The sequence below is a fragment of the Pinus tabuliformis genome, chromosome 4_2 (assembly GCF_031772625.1).
Source record: "Pinus tabuliformis cultivar Carrire ecotype Pingquan chromosome 4_2, CPIR1, whole genome shotgun sequence".
Classification (NCBI taxonomy): Eukaryota; Viridiplantae; Streptophyta; class Pinopsida; order Pinales; family Pinaceae; genus Pinus; species Pinus tabuliformis.
The window spans coordinates 1093986637-1094004686 of record NC_142304.1 but is presented as its reverse complement, the minus strand read 5'-3'; the positions used below and the strand labels follow the sequence as shown (position 1 = coordinate 1094004686).

Genomic DNA, 18050 nt, shown 5'->3' with positions numbered 1-18050 from the left:
ATCTTCTAGAATGCTCTAGAAATGACCACAAGTAACTTTTTTGAAGTGAAACTTGCGCCTTTTGACCTTTACAGGAGTACGCACCCACCCCTTTACAGACAGAGCGTACAAGTACGCAGGTATTGTGAACTTGGGGTGCGTGCACGTAGGTAAGGCTAAGAGAAACTGCGTAACCAAAGTTAATTGGCTTTTTAAGGACTTTCTCTCTTTCTTGGAGTTTGACATGGGGAGCAGAGGTATGAGACTTGCCAAGGAGGATAGTATGACAGTTGATAGAGCCATACTAACTGCAAATAGTCATGGTGACAAATTTTAGTGTAACACTAGTTTTCCCTTCTGGGTGTTTCCAGGGTCATTGGACCAAAAAACCATTGTGTTAAATTTGTGTGACAGTTGCATTTATTCTCAGCGAAAGTGAAATAGTAGAGTAGGCTTATGTGTTTCATGCTTTAGTAAATATTCATGTTTAAAAACAATAGCATAAATCTATGTTGGGTTGGGCATTACATTGATGTGATTCCTAAAACTAAAATTGGGTTAGGCATACAATTTTCTACATGGTATCATAGTTGTGGTAAGTAGATCTACTGAAAAATGTTGAGAAACAAGGACGAAACAATAAGCTTAAAAAGGTTTGTGTGGTTGAGAGGGAGTTGAGTTTACCCTTTGGACAAATCCATGTTGGGTTTTGGAAGTCATGGAAACAAGGTCGAGGGTGGAAGATAGGCTGAGTGGGGCTGAAGCTTTTAGCTTGTGGAAGGAGAGATTTGTATTGTTGCTTTAGGAGTTTGAACTATGGGATGTAGAGAGTACAATAAATCCCCCCACAAATCTAATACTACTCGATGATTTCAACAAGAGGAATGTGAGAGCCAAAAGACTCCATCTAGACGCTATTAAGGACCACCTTATTCCCCATATTTCAAGGAAGGTTTATGTCTTTAAGATGTGGGTGACCTTAAATAAACTTTTCCAAAGCACCAATGAGAACAAGAAGATGGATTTGAGGAAAAACTTAGGCCAACCAAGATGACTAAAGCCGACATTGTATCCTCATACCTCACCATGGTCACCCAAGTAAGAGATGAGTTGGCAATTGTGGGTGAAACCATCTTTGATGAGAAACTAGCTACATCAACCATGAGTGGTTTTACACCGAGTTGGGATGCCTTCATTGATGGAATAACTTCTCGGGAGAATCTTCCATATTGGGGAAGAATGTGGGATGATTCTGATCAAAAGGAGATAAGGTGGAATGCCAAGAGTGTCAAGTAGCGTGGTGGGAAAGATGAGGAGAAATTAGGCCCTAACAAGAAAGGGCAACAAGAAGGCCAAGAAGGGATACACGTGTGGGGCCAAGCACAAGGGTAAACAAAAGGATAAGGATATGAGAAAAATGTGATGCTTTGCTTATCAGAAGATGGGACATTATTTAGTGATGTGTCCCAACATGAAGAAGAAGGGTGTTGCAGTGTTAGTTGAAGTGGATGAGTTTTCCACCAAATTTGAAAGGGATTTTTCCTTGGTTGTAGGCCTTGCTACAAGTGTCATATCCTCTAGTTTTTGGTACATTGACACTGGAGCTTCATGTCACTTGAAAGGGATCAAGGAGCATTTTATAGGTCCTATAGAGAGGGATGTGTATCTAGAGGTGGTGCTTGGAGATGACTCCACAATCAAAGCAGTTGGTGTTGGGACCATGTCCTTTTAGAGGGAGTCACAACCTCCCTTGAGTGTGATGGAGGTATTATATGTTCTAAGGTTGAAGAAGAACCTGATATCAGTGTCCACGATTGAGGACAAGGGATATGAGGTGGTGTTCAAAGATGGGCAAGTTATTATGTATCCTAAGGGATCCATTATCACTTCTGCGAGAGTGATTGGAGTCTGCCATGGGAAACTTTATAGGTTCATGTTTAAGCCTACTAGAGCATTGGTTTTGACCACTATCAACAGTGATTTGTGCTAGTTATGGCACAAGAGGATGGCCCACTTGCTCTAGGGGGAGCTAAGAGTATTGACGAAGATTGTCGCAAGATTGCCAGAGTTCAATACAAAGCACCAAGATGTGTGTAGGGGGTGTTCTTTGGGAAAGTAAACCACGACAACTTTACGAAATAGTGATAATAGGGTAGCCAGGATACTTTACTTGATTCAATCTTATGTGTGGGGTCTGATGTCTTCCTTATCATTAAGTAGATGTGAGTAGTATGTCACTTTTATTGATGACTACTCGAGGAAGACATGAATCTACTCCATGAAGACCAAGGATTAAGTCTTCAAGAGGTTCAGAGAGCTTAAAGCTCTAATATAGAACCAAACAAGGAAGAAGATCAAGGTGTCAAGGTTCGACAATGGGGGTGAGCATGCCTCTAATGAGATGAAGGATTTTTATGCTATAGTGAGCATCAAGAGGGAGTTGACAGTTCCTTACACCCCACAACAGAATGGGGTTGCATAGAGGAAGAAAATGGCCATAGTTTTGGCAGCGAGAGACATGCTCCATTATCAAGGGATACCATTCTTTCTACAGTTTGAGGTGTGCAACATTGCAGTGTATCTACGGAACATGAATCCACATAAAGTGTTGGGGAGCAAGACTCCTAGGGAGGATTTTTATGTAAAGAAGCCTAGGATTGGACATTTTAGGATTTTTGGGTGCATGACATATTCACATGTCCATGAGGAGCATAGGACAAAGTTAGAACCCACAACTGAGAAGGGAATTTTTGTGGGGTATAGTGAGGTCTCCAAGGCCTACCACATATGTATTCATGTGTAGAGGAGGGTTGTTACAAGGCAAGATGTGAGATTTTAAGAAGAGAGAGACTTGACGATGTAATGAGACATGTATTAGGTAAAGAATCCAACTCCTTAGCATGGAAGTCCATCACAAGGTATGGAATCATTAAGTACAGGTTCACAGGGTACTGTAGGATCACAGGCTTTAGGGGTGATTGGTCCGTAGGGTACAAGGTCACAAGGCATAGGTTCTTAGGGTATAGGTTCACCACCAACCACACGGGCATCATCCTCAAGGATTCAGACTTATGAGGAGGATATTCACACCCCAATGTTGGAGGCTACTTCAGGGAAGAGGAAGCCAAGATGACTTCATCATACCTTGAAATAATCCCAAGAGATAGTTGGAAAGCCCAAGTGGTCAATTAGGGAGACCATAACACCAAAGAGATTTAGTGGCTATTTGGCTATGGTGAGCGGCATTGTGGATACCGAGCCATCTAGTTAGGAGGAGGTCGTAGGTTAGCAGGTATGTCGAGATCCCATGGTGGAAGAGTATGCTTCCATCATGAAGAATGATGTGTGGGAGATAGTGTGGATACCTGATGGGAAGTCAATGGTGACATCCAAGTGGCTCTACAAGATCAAGTGTGTTGCAGATGGCAGTACAAAGAAGTCCAAAGCTCGATTTTTGGCACAAGGGTTCTCATAGGTACAGGGAGTTGACTATTAGGTGACCTTCACACCAGTGGCTTGATACACTTCAATTAGAGTAGTGATGTCCAATGAGATTCATGGGAGAGATTCTCATGTATGTAGGTTGAAGAAGGCCTTGTATGGGATAAATTAGGCACAAAGAGCATGGTATTCGTAGATTAATTCCTACTTGAAATATATGTGTTTTAAAAGAGTGATGCATATATGAACATATATTACATTGCGATTGGTGAGGATTCACTCATTCTTGTATTGTATGTAGACGATTTGTTTATTACATGACATGAGAGACTCATTTGGGCATTGAGAGACCTTACTTCAGAGTTTGAGATGACCAATATTGGACTAATGCACTATTTTATAGGATTAGCGGTTTAGCAGGAGGATGGGAATATCTTCCTGGGATAGGGTAAGTACATAGTGGACATATTGAGCATATTTCATATGGAGGATTGCAAGCCTATGGTCATGTCTATGATTACCAACTAGAAGAATTTGTATGCTTCTGATTCCAAGTTAGTAGACACCACTTTATATCACCAGTTGATTGGTTTATTGATGTATTTGGTCAATACTAGATTGTATATTTGTTTCACAATCAATACATTGAGTTAGTTCATGGTGGAGCCTAGGGGGTGCATTGGGTGGTTGCGAAACATGTGTTGCGGTACCTACAAAACAATGGATTTTAGTCTGGACAATGTTCAAGGGGATGGAGTCAGACTTACTGGCTACACAAACTCATATTAGGTAGGATGTGTTGGTGACATGATGAGTATTTCTGGGTGTTGCTTCAGTTTGGGTTTGGCTATAGTGTCATGGTTTAGCAGGAAGCAATAGTAGGTAGCACTAAGTTCTGCCGAGGCAAAGTATATGGCAGCTAGTCAAGCCAGTTGTGAGGCCATTTGGCTTCACAAGATGTTGATGTGTTTATTTGGTCAGTTGTCGAGGCCTACAGTGATCTACTGTGATAATTAGAGTTGCATTAAACTCACAAAGAATCCAATGTTTCATGATAGGTCAAAGCACATTGGGAGCAGGTGTTGCTCCATTCATGACTGTGTTCACAGAGGGGCGGTACAACTTGAGTAGTTATCTCTTAATGAGCAGGTGGTTGATATTCTCATGAAGTCTTTGCGAAGAGGTGAGCATTTCTATTTTAGAGACAAGATGCTAGAGTCATGAGAAACACTTTCCTTGGTAAGAGGGAGCATTGGAAAAAGAGCACCAAGGATTAGTGTTCCTAAGGCTTGGTGTCTAGCATATGAAAGAGTGTCCTAATGTGACCCCCTTCACTTAACTTTATGTGAAATAAAGTTATAGTGAGTTTTATAAGGCATAAAGTCATAAAGTGGCTTTAAGAGAAATAAAATCATAAAATTACTTTATAAATATAAACCAACTTTAAGAGAATTAAAGCCATAAAGTGACTTTATAAACTTAAAGTCATAAAGTACCTTTTGAGTAATTAATGAAAAGGGGACTAAGGGGAAAAGATAGCTCATGGGTCAATGAGAAATTAAATCTCCACCCTTGATCTAATTCACCAATATCTAATCTCAACCATTAGATCTTAGGGTTAGGGTCTCTCTTCTTAATGAGAAAAAAGGGAAAAAAACAAAGGAGAGAAGGCACCATTTAAAAATTTTCTTCATGAGAATTGGAGAGAAGGAGCAAAGGAGGCTGATAGGAAAAAGTTGGCAGAGTAAGGAAAGTACAACAAGTACAGGAGCAAGGATAAATACTATGAATTTCAAGGTACCCTATAGTACACTGCCATCGCACTAGCGCAAATTTCAAAGGAAGTTATTGCAGACTAAAGTTGCATGATTTTCAAGGGACTCATGCATGAAAATTGAGAAGTTGCGGTGTTGTTATTCAAGTTGTCAAAGCATCAAATCCTAGGCACCAAAATTGAGGTATTGTTGCATAAATTTTGAGAAGTTATGGGAATGATTTTTGAGTGTCTAACGGAGTGATCAAAGCTGATACAATAACACAAAAATTGAGAAAGTTTGGAAATAAATTTGAAGGTTATTGGGCATGATATTTGAGGGAATTGACAATGGAATTCATTGTTGCCATACAATATTGAAGTTGGCACAAATTTATGAGCAAGGGGGCACAACAATCGAGGAGCAACTACAACATAGTTTCCAAGGAATTCTCGGCATGAATTCAAGGAGATAAGTTCATTATGCTTACTATCATTAACTAATATAATAAATTCCCTAATAATAAATAAAATATCCCTTGGTTTTGCCTTTGAGGTTTTTCCAAGGTCATTGGATAAAAAATTCACTATGTTAAATTTGTGTGACTGTTGCATTTATTCTTAGCGAAAGTGAAAGAGTAGAGTAGGATTATGTGTTTCATGAGCAAATATTCGTGTTTAAAAACAACAACATAAATCTATACTAGGTTGGGTATTAAACTGATGTGATTCCTAAAACTAAAACTGGGTTAGGCCTAACATTTTCTACAAATTTATGATAAAGGTCTTCTATATTGTCCTTACAAGTTAAGAAGTTTAAATCCCTATTTAAATCCTCTAATTAGAGATCAACTTTACTTTGTAAAAATGTAGGTGCCTTTGATTCTCAACATTTTCATGTATGGGGTTTTTGTGCATGAAAAAGTCTAGAGTTAAGGTTAAAGGTATATAATTAGAGTTAGGCTCATGGTCATTTATGAGGTCAAAATTTACTATTTGGTTGGAAATGGAGATACCACATACCACGCAATCCATGATGCTACTATAAAGCCCATGAACTCAAGTCATTTGGTACTTAATGACACCATTTCAAATTATTTGGTCTTGAGAACTACAAAGCTTGACTAGCTCAGTACCAAATAAATTCTCAATTAGGTCTTCAGAGTTTCTTTTTTATCTACTAGATAAAACAAAGTCCTCGTTTAGCCATATAACATTAGGGTTGGAATAATTCCTTAGATAAATAACTTAGTTAGTTGCAGTTCTAACATTAAAGTCTCATAGCAAGAGGATATTACATTCATTCCTCAAACTATGAATATCTTGTTCTAAGGTATTATAAGGGCATTCTTTTATCTAGATTTTTTTTTATTATTTAAAATACAGAATTAATAGACACAAAATAACAAATTGTAATATAAATTCTTCTAGCATTAGTGTTAGAGATTTTTATCCAAATGTATTGATTTAAGGGGTCAATCTTGTGAAGCCAAGTATGAGGAGAAACATTATTTTTTATACAAACTATTCCTTCAATTAATCCACAATAAGATTTCTTGCGCCATGCTAACTACAAGACAAATACATCTACGTGGGGGACCTTATACTCATAATTATCACATGTTTCAACGAGAAATATAATATCAATTTCACTTGGGATCCAACTTAACATAAGACCTTTATTCCATGGAGAGCCATGGCAATTCCAAAGAGGATACAAAGTATTCCAAATTCCCATTTAAAATTATCATTATGGTTTATATCCTTGATAATAGCTTTCTATTTCTAATTGTTGCTCATTTTCCTTACTTTGTGTCTTCATTTACCTTTTGAACCTCCTTCCTTAACTCAACTTGATCTATTGGAATGTCGTCATAGTCTATAAATATTCTTGACCCTTTTAAGGTTGGAAATTTATTGAGAATGCCAAATTTATGGTCAATACAACTTACCTTGGCATGAATTAATCTATCTTTCGGTTGGAGTATCTTTCACAATCTCTTTACTTTTATGAGATAAGTTGTTTCAATTTGTGACTTATTTTTTAGTTATTCTTTACTATTTCCAGCATGTTGTCATCTTTTTGCTATTTCATACCAATAATTATGAGATTCAAGACCCTTTTGGCATGCTCATGTTCTTGCTCAATTAGCTGATTTATTTCCTTTTTGATGAGTTTGATATCATTTTTTTAAATACTACTTAGGGCCAAAATTGTTATTTAGTTTTTCTTTTAACTCTTTAATCTCATCTCTTGAGCTGTAGTTTTCTTTAATCATTAATTGCTTATGTTTTTCCATATCTTGTAATCTAGCCTCCATTTCTGTTTGTTGAGTCTCAAACCCTAATATTATATTCTCTACTTTCTCTTTTAACAATTCAAATTTGTTATCCAACATTACCTCTAAATCTATGTTCCACTTCTCTTTCTTCTATCCTTCTTATTATTATATAAACTTATAAGCATTGAGAAAAATGATATATGAAGTGTATAAACTTATTATGGACATGAAAATAGTGGTAAAATTAGAAAACCAATTCGGATAAGAAGAAATTCATTTTTCAAACTCTTATCACTCCTTTACTTATATGGTTGTACAATTTGGTGTTGCAATATCTCTAGAGAATCGTGGAGAAGAATAAAATAAATCCAAAAGAGATTTATAACTTACAATCTTAAAATTAAACTCAATACACCAATCCCATCTTCCTCACAAAATTCACTCTTTCCCCCATTAAGAGCACGGTTATGACTAGGTTCTTAATATACAAGAATAAGATAAACAACATGGAAGACAAGGGGCTTCCTAAGGTTGCTTCAAAATCTAGTCAAAACCATTAGTTGTTCAAGCAAAGTTGTCATAAAGATGCAAAGTTTTTACTAAATCATCGAGGCATGGAGGATGAGATCACTTTACAAAATAAAGATAATTTTAAAAATATTATTGCATTTAAATTTAAAGAGTCATTGTGGTGCAATAAAAAAAATTAGAGAATAGGCAAGAATTAAGACACTAGATAAATCGTGATCAACATTGCTAAAGTAAGAACAAACTCTCATGAGTTCCATAGTGAAACGAGGAGTTAGAAAATTCATCAAATGCACTAGGTCAAAAGAATGTGTATCTTTGTGACAGTAAGAGAGTTGAAGATATATGTAGATTATCCTGAAATATCTTGTACTATATACCTATTCCCTGAATTAAGTAGGAAGAGAGAAATCTACTTAAAAAAAAATAAAATTGAAAATGAAAAATAATTTTTTTAAATGTCCTTTACATTATATCACATTAAATTTCAATTGCAAAATATTTATTACAATACCAATATTCTTAACGTTTCAACTAATTAAAATTATAATAATTTAAAAAGGTTTCTCATAGAGAAAATTTAAGCAAATAAATGAATTTTTAATGTCTAATAAATAAATATATATGTGAATGTTAATAACTATTAGAAAAATATTGGATTTTAAATATGTGGTAGGATTAAAAAACAATTTTATAATAACTATTATAAAAATATTGGATTTGAAATATGTGGTATGATTAAAAAACAATTTTATATATTGCGTGCATACTTTTTTTAAAGATAAACTTAGGTAAACTTTCCTATGTTTATTGATGAATAATTTTTTTTAACGTAAAGATTAATCTGTGTGAAGTAAAGAGAGAACTTAAATATGGAAAAATTTAATTTTATGTTAAAATTTTAAGAAATTTTATTAATTTTTGAAATTTTAATAATATTTGTATAAAAATGTTTAAATTTTGAAGAATTTTATATAATTGGTTGGAAGAAGATATTAATTTTTAAAATGTTAATTTAGATGATGATGATGATGGTTAACATTCACTCTGAGACCAAACTTTGGTTTATTAGACTTAAAGAAACAAATTATTTAGTTTGATTTAAGATTTTATTCCTATGCTCAAAAAGCTTGGAGAGAAGCCTCCCGAGCTCACTATAATTTTGACATCGTAAAAGGCTAGGAAGGTCAGTATTGCGAGAAAGATTATGAAACTGAGATCTAATGTGGTTGTACGTGGGGCACTCTAAGAGGAAGTGGTTTTCATCCTCGATGTTCTAAAGCTAGCTTAGGAAGTCTATGATCTCCTATGTTATTGAGTTTGTGCTTATACAATAGAAGCCTAGTCATAGCTAGGCTCTCGATAGGGGAAAGACCTACTTCTATAAGGAGAATAAGACAGGGTGTATTGCTTTTAATTTTCAGGTTATACGTTATAAAACGCTTTTGGATTTGCTCAATCTTTCTCTACGATTCTCTAGAGATGCTGCAACCCCAGACCTCACATCCATATAAGATAATAGGAGTGACTAAAGTTTCAAAGAGGAACTTCTTTTTATCCCACATTACGAGGTTTCCTGTTTTACAATTATTTTCAAGACCAAAATAAGCTTTCCACCCCCCCAATCCTTTTCTCAATTATATATTTCAAGTTGAGATTGTGATGAATTTCAATTCCTAGGTACTTGTAAGAATACACTTCCTCCAAGTTATTATTGTCATCATAAATTTAGCGTAAGTGTCCTTCTTGGATTTGATAATCATAACTTTTGTTTTGTCAGTGTTAATAGTCATACCCATGGTAGAGCAAAAATCCTTAAGAAGCCTAAGTTGCTTATTAAGATTAGATGGGCACCTTGCCAGAAGAACAATATCTTCAGCATAGAGAACAAGGATGATGACTATCCCAATTATGATGACTATATATTTTAGGTATTTAGGTTTTTTTGTGATCCACAATAAATTAAGCAAAGTTTTTATTAATATTTTTATAAGAATATTTAAATTAAAAAACAAATTATAATTTTTAAATTTTGTTATTTATTTTAAAATTGAAATAATTTTATTCGTATTTTCCATTGGAATATGAAAGAAAGGTTGTTATATCATGTTATGTTAAGTTATCTAAACATTTTGAATTAGTTAAATAAAAATTAATTAATTAAATTAAGAATTTATTATTGAGTTGAGGCTTCCGTGATCTATATCAATTTGTCCTGATGATGAACCGCATTTGTTGATTCGAAACACGTGACAAATATATTATAATAAGAATTTATTGTTAGCTATTTTAGATTCCAATTTTTGACAGCCCATAATATTTGTTATGATAAAATCTATTTAAAAATTAAAAAAAATCTATTATGAAATACATGAATATCAACTTAAATCTATCTTAACTCCAAACTTAATCCTCTCAACATTTAATAATTACAAATTACAAATTTAAATAAATATATTTATAAATAATAATATGAATAGTCCTCCATAGTATTTTATTTAATATGTTTATATCTGGTAATGATGGACGTGTAAATCAACCTTGTGTTATATGAATACAAACCCAACCTGTAAATCAACCTTAGGTTTTATGAATACAACCTCATATAATATAAAACAATATAAAATATTGTATTTCTAATTTATTTAAATTATAAAATATAACTATCTATCATCATGGTTGTTAAGTTTTAGTAAATTAAACATCTCAAAACTCATCTGATCATAAACACAATCAAACTTTAATTCTTTGTAAGCTCACTATTTACTTGTAAAGCTTCCCTTGTTATTGGAAATTGGATCATGTTGGCTCAACTTAACTTTATAAAAGGTAAAATTTAATATTTATAAAGGTCAAATTTAATATTAAATGATAATGGATTGAAAAGGCTGGTTCCATTTGTTTGTTATTTTTTCTCCCGGAGATAAAAAGATTTCTCACTAACTTTTTCACAAATGATGATTCCCTTTGTTTTGAGTTTATTTTTATCTTTACTTTTATTTCCACTTATTATTATTCCATTTTCCTTTATTTAATTTCTTTAAAATGTTTAACCAATGTTCCTTTCCATTTCATTTTCCTCCCGGACTCTATCCTTATTTTTACTTAACTTTTTTTATATTTAATATATCATAATGACTATAAAAGCACAAAATTTCAAAGCATGAAATTTTTTATTGGTGTTATTTCAAAGCTTTAATTTTTTCTTTCTTTATCCTAATGACTATAAAAGCATGAAAAGTGTTAACTGCTGTTATTTTCTACTCATCTCTTTCAATAATGGGATACTTTGATAAATATTTCCCGGAGGAATAATAAGTATAATCAAATGATAGATAAATATAATATTTAAATCTGTACGGACACGGAATCGGAGGGAGATTGTTTTTTACATATATTAAAATTTATGTTCAACTTTTTGTCATATATTAAAAATTTGTATATTGTTTTCCATTTCTAAATTAAAAAAGGACATATATATGGTTGGTTTTTATTTAGGGTTGGTTTTTAATATAATTTTTGTTAGTTCGGTATTTTATTACATTTAGAAATAATATTTATATTAATAAATTAAAAATAATAATAATAAAAAAATGGAAGTTGGTCATAAATAAAAGATTTTAATTTTGATTTTAATTTTATATCAATTTTATATAGAGAAATAAAATAATTGAAAGTATGAAAAAAATTATTTTTTAACATGAGAATAATTTCTTCACTTCTTAATATGGAGGTGATAGAAAATAATGTTATTCATATTGCATGATGTGTAATTAATTCTATGTTTAATTTACATGTAATATTTAAAATACAAATCTATAGTTATTATTATTTTTTAAACAGAAGGGTTAGATTTCTATTACATAAGCTCGATTGCATGGTCATAACCATTTACATATATGGCTACAAAACTTGTTTATGTTATCTTTGTTGCTTCAACATTTTAGTAAATGTATAACAAAGTCTTTTTGCCTCTATGGGCCCTCTACACTATAATTCTACATTGAAACCTTCCATAGATTTTGAAAAACTGACCCAAAAACAAATCAAATTTTCATTACATTGACAATCGGGAATTTAAACGGGTTTTAAAGGCCCAACTTCATCTGTTCCAATTCGAATCACCTCTATTCCTTTGCTCATTCTGGCACTTAATGTAGCGCCACCAGCTTGCTCTTGCTGCTCCTCAGGACCAGATCCTGCATTGCCAAACATGAGCTCCTGGACATCTGCAAAAAGATCGAAGCCTCAAACCTCTATGTTGTTAGAAATAAGCTTTACCTCTAGCCTTGCAAATTTTCTTTCAACACTTGCTTCTAGCCCTTCGATTTTTGCCTTTGCCAAGGTGGCTCTTGCTTCTCTTTTGCTCTCCATGAGATCCAACATTTTGGAGAGAAGCTCCACCCTTCCCATCAACAATTTGAACAATAGCTCCACAATTTTCTTCCAATGCACCAACTCAGCTTCGGGGTTTGACCCTCTTCCGACGCCATAGCCAATTGCTCCAGGTTTGAACAAATGCGATGAGTACACTAACATAAACGAGGAGGAGGTGGCCACATTCCAAAATATGCCTACTTAAATAACCAGTCCTTGTCATTTCTCCCGAGAATGAATGCTCGACCATATTCCAAAAGATGCCTACTTAAATAGCCGATCTTTGTCATTTCTCCCAAGAATGAATGCCATGTCTCCATTTAAATCAATCTCCAATGATGCATGATTATGTTGCGAACTTGATCTTCACGAGGCACTAGATCAACATTCCTTCCAACATATTTAAGAATGACAAAGAAAGGAGATGTGTTCGACTCTACAACATTAATGAGCCCAGGTGAAGTCCAATAGCACCAAGGATCAAGGTCGTCCATTTTTCCATTATCCTGGTCTTAACAAACTTGGAATAGAGCACTGGGTACGACAGATTACCACGTAGTGATCTAGTTTTATTAACACCTCCAAGTGGACGCTCCTTAATTAACATGACACATGCTTTGTGCATGTGGAGTTGAAATGATTTAAACTATTTTTTCATGAGGTTTCCAACTATAATGGCCTTTCTATCCACATTAATTCATGGTGGTGTTGGGTTGTGTTATATTCTTTCCACGACTAGCCCATGTAGTGAACCGGGGGGGTTTGAGGGGGGCGGGTAGCCCCCCTCTACAGGGTCCTAGGTGGCGCCTTGGGAATTATTTTTTTTGGACCCTATATTAGGTTGGGCGGACCTACTTATGGTTTTGTGCATGATTTTCACACATGGTTTTGAACATGATGGTTCGGTCCATGGTATTGGATGCTTCAACATGTATAAATATGTATTGTAACATTGAAAGGAACATAATGAAAAATCAAGTTGGTAGTCATGGTTTTGGGATCCAAGGGAAAATATCTGTGTATATGTGTTTTATGTGTTATGCTCTTGCATTGTTTATTTTCTTTGTTTTAGAATTCGTATGCAGGTAATTTCTGTATGGGGTTAAAACCTACAGGTGGGTTAAGGCATCAGGGTGAATCACTTCCCCCCCTCATTAATTTAGCAAATTCCAATTTCGAGTTCCACCTCAAGATTTGCCATTTTTTCAACATCTCTTTTTACCTGCCTAAGTATATGCAATAGAGAGACTTCTTCATTTTTTTTCAACTACAACGCAATTCTTCTCACGAGGGGAGGAAATGAAGAGTCACAAGAAAAGGATGCCTTAGTGGTCATTCTAATAACGATAATCAATTCCCCTAGTATTTTAAGCTCTCTTATTCCCTTATTTTTAGTGATATCTAGGCCTTTCCACGGTGTTAGAAATTCGAATCTATTATTTGATGTTGTACCTAAGCCCCAAGCGAATCTCATCTCTTCATGTTCTTCAGGGTAGTAGATCACCCTTCCCACCCCTACCACCCCTAGGTTCTCTTTCAAAGCACTGTAAAAAAATAACATGGTTGAACACTGACTATCTTTCTAGGAATGGAACTCATATTTCCCAATCTTAAACATTGAACTTTCACTGCATTCGACTGACCACTGAAGCTAAAAACATGAACTGGTGGGACATAAATGTTTATCCAGCTCTTTTCCAAATCAAATAAGTCATCGATATCAGAAGCCTCAAGACCTCTCTTTGAAATAGACTCAGAGAGCAAAGACAAGGTTTTGGAAGTTGGTCTAATAACTAAAGGTGATTCATCTTTAAAAATGACTTTATTTCTTTCTAACCAGATAGTCCAGCACAAATTTTTTGGAAGAGATGCCTAGGCATGCTTGGCAATGGAGGATTGAATCTTATCATTTGGGCAAATGTTTATCTAGGTTTTAAACATTTCCTACCAACTTAAAGGGATGGAAAATATAGAATGCACTTTTTCATAGGCTAATTGCCATACAAAAAACGAGAAAGATCAAACATGGAATAAATGATAAATTGATTTTTCTTCACATTTACATAATACGCACCTCGAAGGGCCATGAATGTTTATGTGTCTGAGATTTTCTGCAGTGAGAACTTTCTCGTGTATCAATGTCCAACAAAAGGAATTGACCTTTGGGATGGCATCTTGTTAGGATATTCCGACACATAGGAAATAGTTAAGTATAACTTGGTCTAGTGTAGAGTTAGGTAAAGTGTGTTTCTTTACTATGTACTTTTGTAACTTACAATCCGACGGTCACGATATGTAGTGATCTGACAGTTCATTCTCTCCTCGGTATTATTGACACTTGATTCGTGGCTTAACACCCGATTGGTCCATGATATCTATTTAAAGAGCATGGAGGGTCATTTGTAGGGTAACCATTCATGAGAGAAGCTTATGTAAATTTTCATTCTTTTATTAATAAATTTCTTGAAGTGGCTGTGTTGGTTGAGGCCGTGGACTGTTTCCCTCTTTGACGGTTTTAACCATATCAACAATACTGGTGTATTGATCTGTGATTTGTTTGTGAGAGGTGTCCTTTGGTGTTTTGTCTGAGGAACTTACCCTGTAAATTCCTACATGGTATTAGAGCTATTTGAGGGCCGCATCCGTTGGTGATCCAAATCTGAAGCCGGTAGAACTGCGACTGTCGTTTTCTAGATCTACTATTATTGATTGCTTTCGGGCCGAGAGGATTGCTCTATTGTGTTAGGGGCATATGTTCCAGTGAGGAACCCCTTTCGTTTGACACGAAAAGGTTTCTGGTAGCCCTAACTACGTCATTTTTAAGATCTGGAGCCATAACTTCTTCATCCGGAAGTCGTCTTTTCTTAATCAGCCTAATTTTTCAAGATCTTTCCATTGGAACACTTAGCTTCAACATCTATAGCTTCACTTTTTGTTGAAATGGAAAGTCCATGCCAAGTTATTCTTCATAGCACCAACTACTTCCAATGGTGGTCCTACATTGTGGATTTACTCAGAAGTAAAGGTCTTTACATAATAGCCTCAGCCCAAGAAACCAAACCGAAAGATTAGGATAAGGCAGCCAAATGGGAAAATAGGCAATATCAAGCACCTGGGTTGATAGGGATGTATATTTTTCCAGACCTTAGAGTCCATATCGCAGAACTTGATACTCCTAATGAAGCAATGAAACAAATCACTAAAGTTTTTGGAATTAAAAATGAACTTAGAGCCCATCAACTTGAAAATGAGTTGCTTACATTGGACCCCAGTAATTTTTCTTCCATTGAAGATTTTTTGTTCAAGTTCAAGACCCTTTGACTTCTCTTGGAAGGTTTTAAGGTTAAGAAAGAAGATGGTAACCTTATCTATTCCATTCTTACTAAGTTGGGACCAGCCTACTCTGTGTTCGTTTCCACCTTCCATTCTACAAGAGAAGCCTTCATTTCTCAAGGACAAGACTACAAATCCCCTTCCTTTGATGCCTTTTGTGATTCTTTAATAAGAGAACAAGAAAAACTCTTACATATTGGTCTTCTTAATCTTGGAAACTCTTTTAAGAAAGCCTTAGCCGCCCAACAACAACCAAATTCAAAGAATCCTAAGAAGCCGTATCCTAAAAAGAATGGTCCTAAACCAAACAAGGGTCCTAAGCCATTTCAGTCTCAAAATGAAAAATCATTTCAACAAAATGATAAGGCAAATAAAAACAAAGGGAAGAAGACTGATAAACATTACCACTTTTGTAATTGAGATGGCCACTTAGAATCCAAATTCTTTAAGAAGATGGGAGCCTTGGAGGCAGCAATGAAGAAGCATATCATCCATTTGGAGCACTCAACAACTTCAACTTCATCTTCAAGAATAACTCTTTCTGCATGTGGTTGTCAAGCATCTCAGCTTGGATATGCACTAAATGTATCTTCTTCTTCTCATTCTCATGAGTGGCTCATTGATTCTGGAGCTTCTTATCACATGGACAAAACAAAGCCATGTTTTCTTCTTTAAATGATTGTAACACCAAAAATATATATGTTGGTGATGATAGATCTCTTAGTGTTGTAGGGACTGGAAATGTTCATATAGACAATCGTCAATTCAATGATGTATTATGTGTTCCAACCTTATCCTGCAACCTTTTATCTGTATATCAGATAACTTATTCAGGTGAAGGTAAAATCGTTGAATTTGCACCTCGCGATGTTGTAATTAAGGACCTAAGAGATCCTAGACAGATTTTAGCTATTGGCATTGCTTATGATTCTACAAGGTTGTATAAGTTTAACAACTTTGGCTCATCTCTAGTCTATTGATCAGTTAGACTAAATACAACTAGTTTAAAAAAGTTAAACTGAACACAACTCCATCAACTGCACCTCCAGTCCACTAAACTCAACTCACTTGAGTTCTAACTGAAGTCCTGCATGCAAATATTAGTCATCCCATAGGTAACCACGTATTTCCTTCTGGGATCTGCATGTACCACATCCGTAGCTCATCCTGAAGTGCTCCAAGAGAATAAGATCAAGTTTATAGTCCAAATATTATTATGAGACAATAATATTTGACTTTTTTTATTTTTGACAACCAGTCTAAAAATAGACTTTGATCACTCACACTGTGATAACTCACACTGTGATCACTCACACTATGGTCACCCACACTGTGATCACTCATACTGTGATCATCCACACTGTGATCATCCACACTGTGATAAAAAATAGAACTTGCGCCATAATTTTCCTACGGGCCCACTTAGTGAAGGCGACTCTTTTCACTAAGCTCCAACATCTTGTTGCATTCTCAACAAGCATTTCTTGTTGCACACATTTCAACACTCCCTCTCAATAAGAAAGGCTTCCTCTCAAACCTGATCCTGAAACTCTGGAATGTTCTCCATGCAACACATCTAGCTGGTCCACTTGCTCTGTCATCAAAGTCTCTGACTGCTATTGCCTTTGTTGACTGAAAACTCTGCATCTCTGTTCTCTTCAGTATCTGACTGCTTTAGCCTCTGTCACTTTGATCTCTGACTGCATTCGTGCTGCTGCTGGTTCTATCTCCCAGCATTGCATCCGCACTGCACCTCCCAACTGACCTCCCTGTTGGGTTAGAAACACCCTATGATGCTGAAGCTCTACCTGCTGCTGACAAGTGCTCCCTCTCTGACATCTGCGCTACTGCAACATCTCCATGCATCTCGCACCATTGCACACCGCTCTGTGCCACATAGCACTGTGCAAAACACTTGTGTCGCTCGCATTGCTGCAGCCTCCTAGCTATGCACCATCCTGGGATTCCCTGCACTGTCGCTCTCTCTGCCGCTCCATCCGCATCTGTCTCTACCCAACCAATCATTTCCTGCTACTACACATTTGGGGCTCCTATAGCAAGGTCTCATCCAAGAGGTTGGGTACCTCAAGGATCCTGCCCCTCCTCCTTGGGACAATCAATCCACATCACCCCACCTCCTACTTGGAGGTATGGCTGCATGCGATCCCTCAGCCCACCTGGCTCGAAGTTTCCCCCTACTGTAGGTCTTTGGATGAGTAGATGTCTCTACTCGATCTCCTCTCAGCTTCCCTTGTTGTGGCTGCTCCACAACCTCCTGAAGCTGTTGCACCAATCGTGGCTCCTCCACAATCATCTGAGACTTCTTCTGGCTCCGCATGTTGAGAGGTAATATATGC

At 35.6% G+C, this 18050-nt stretch overlaps 1 protein-coding gene across 1 annotated transcript in view; it reads right to left on the bottom strand.

The window, feature by feature from the left end:
• Nucleotides 1-18050, bottom strand: part of LOC149173458 (uncharacterized) — an 87961-nt gene that overhangs the window by 24292 nt on the left and 45619 nt on the right. Inside the window, exon 3 of the mRNA XM_089426705.1 lies at nt 12109-12212. Within this exon, the coding sequence (XP_089282831.1) occupies nt 12109-12212 (104 nt within the window). The remainder of the gene's footprint in view (nt 1-12108; nt 12213-18050) is intronic.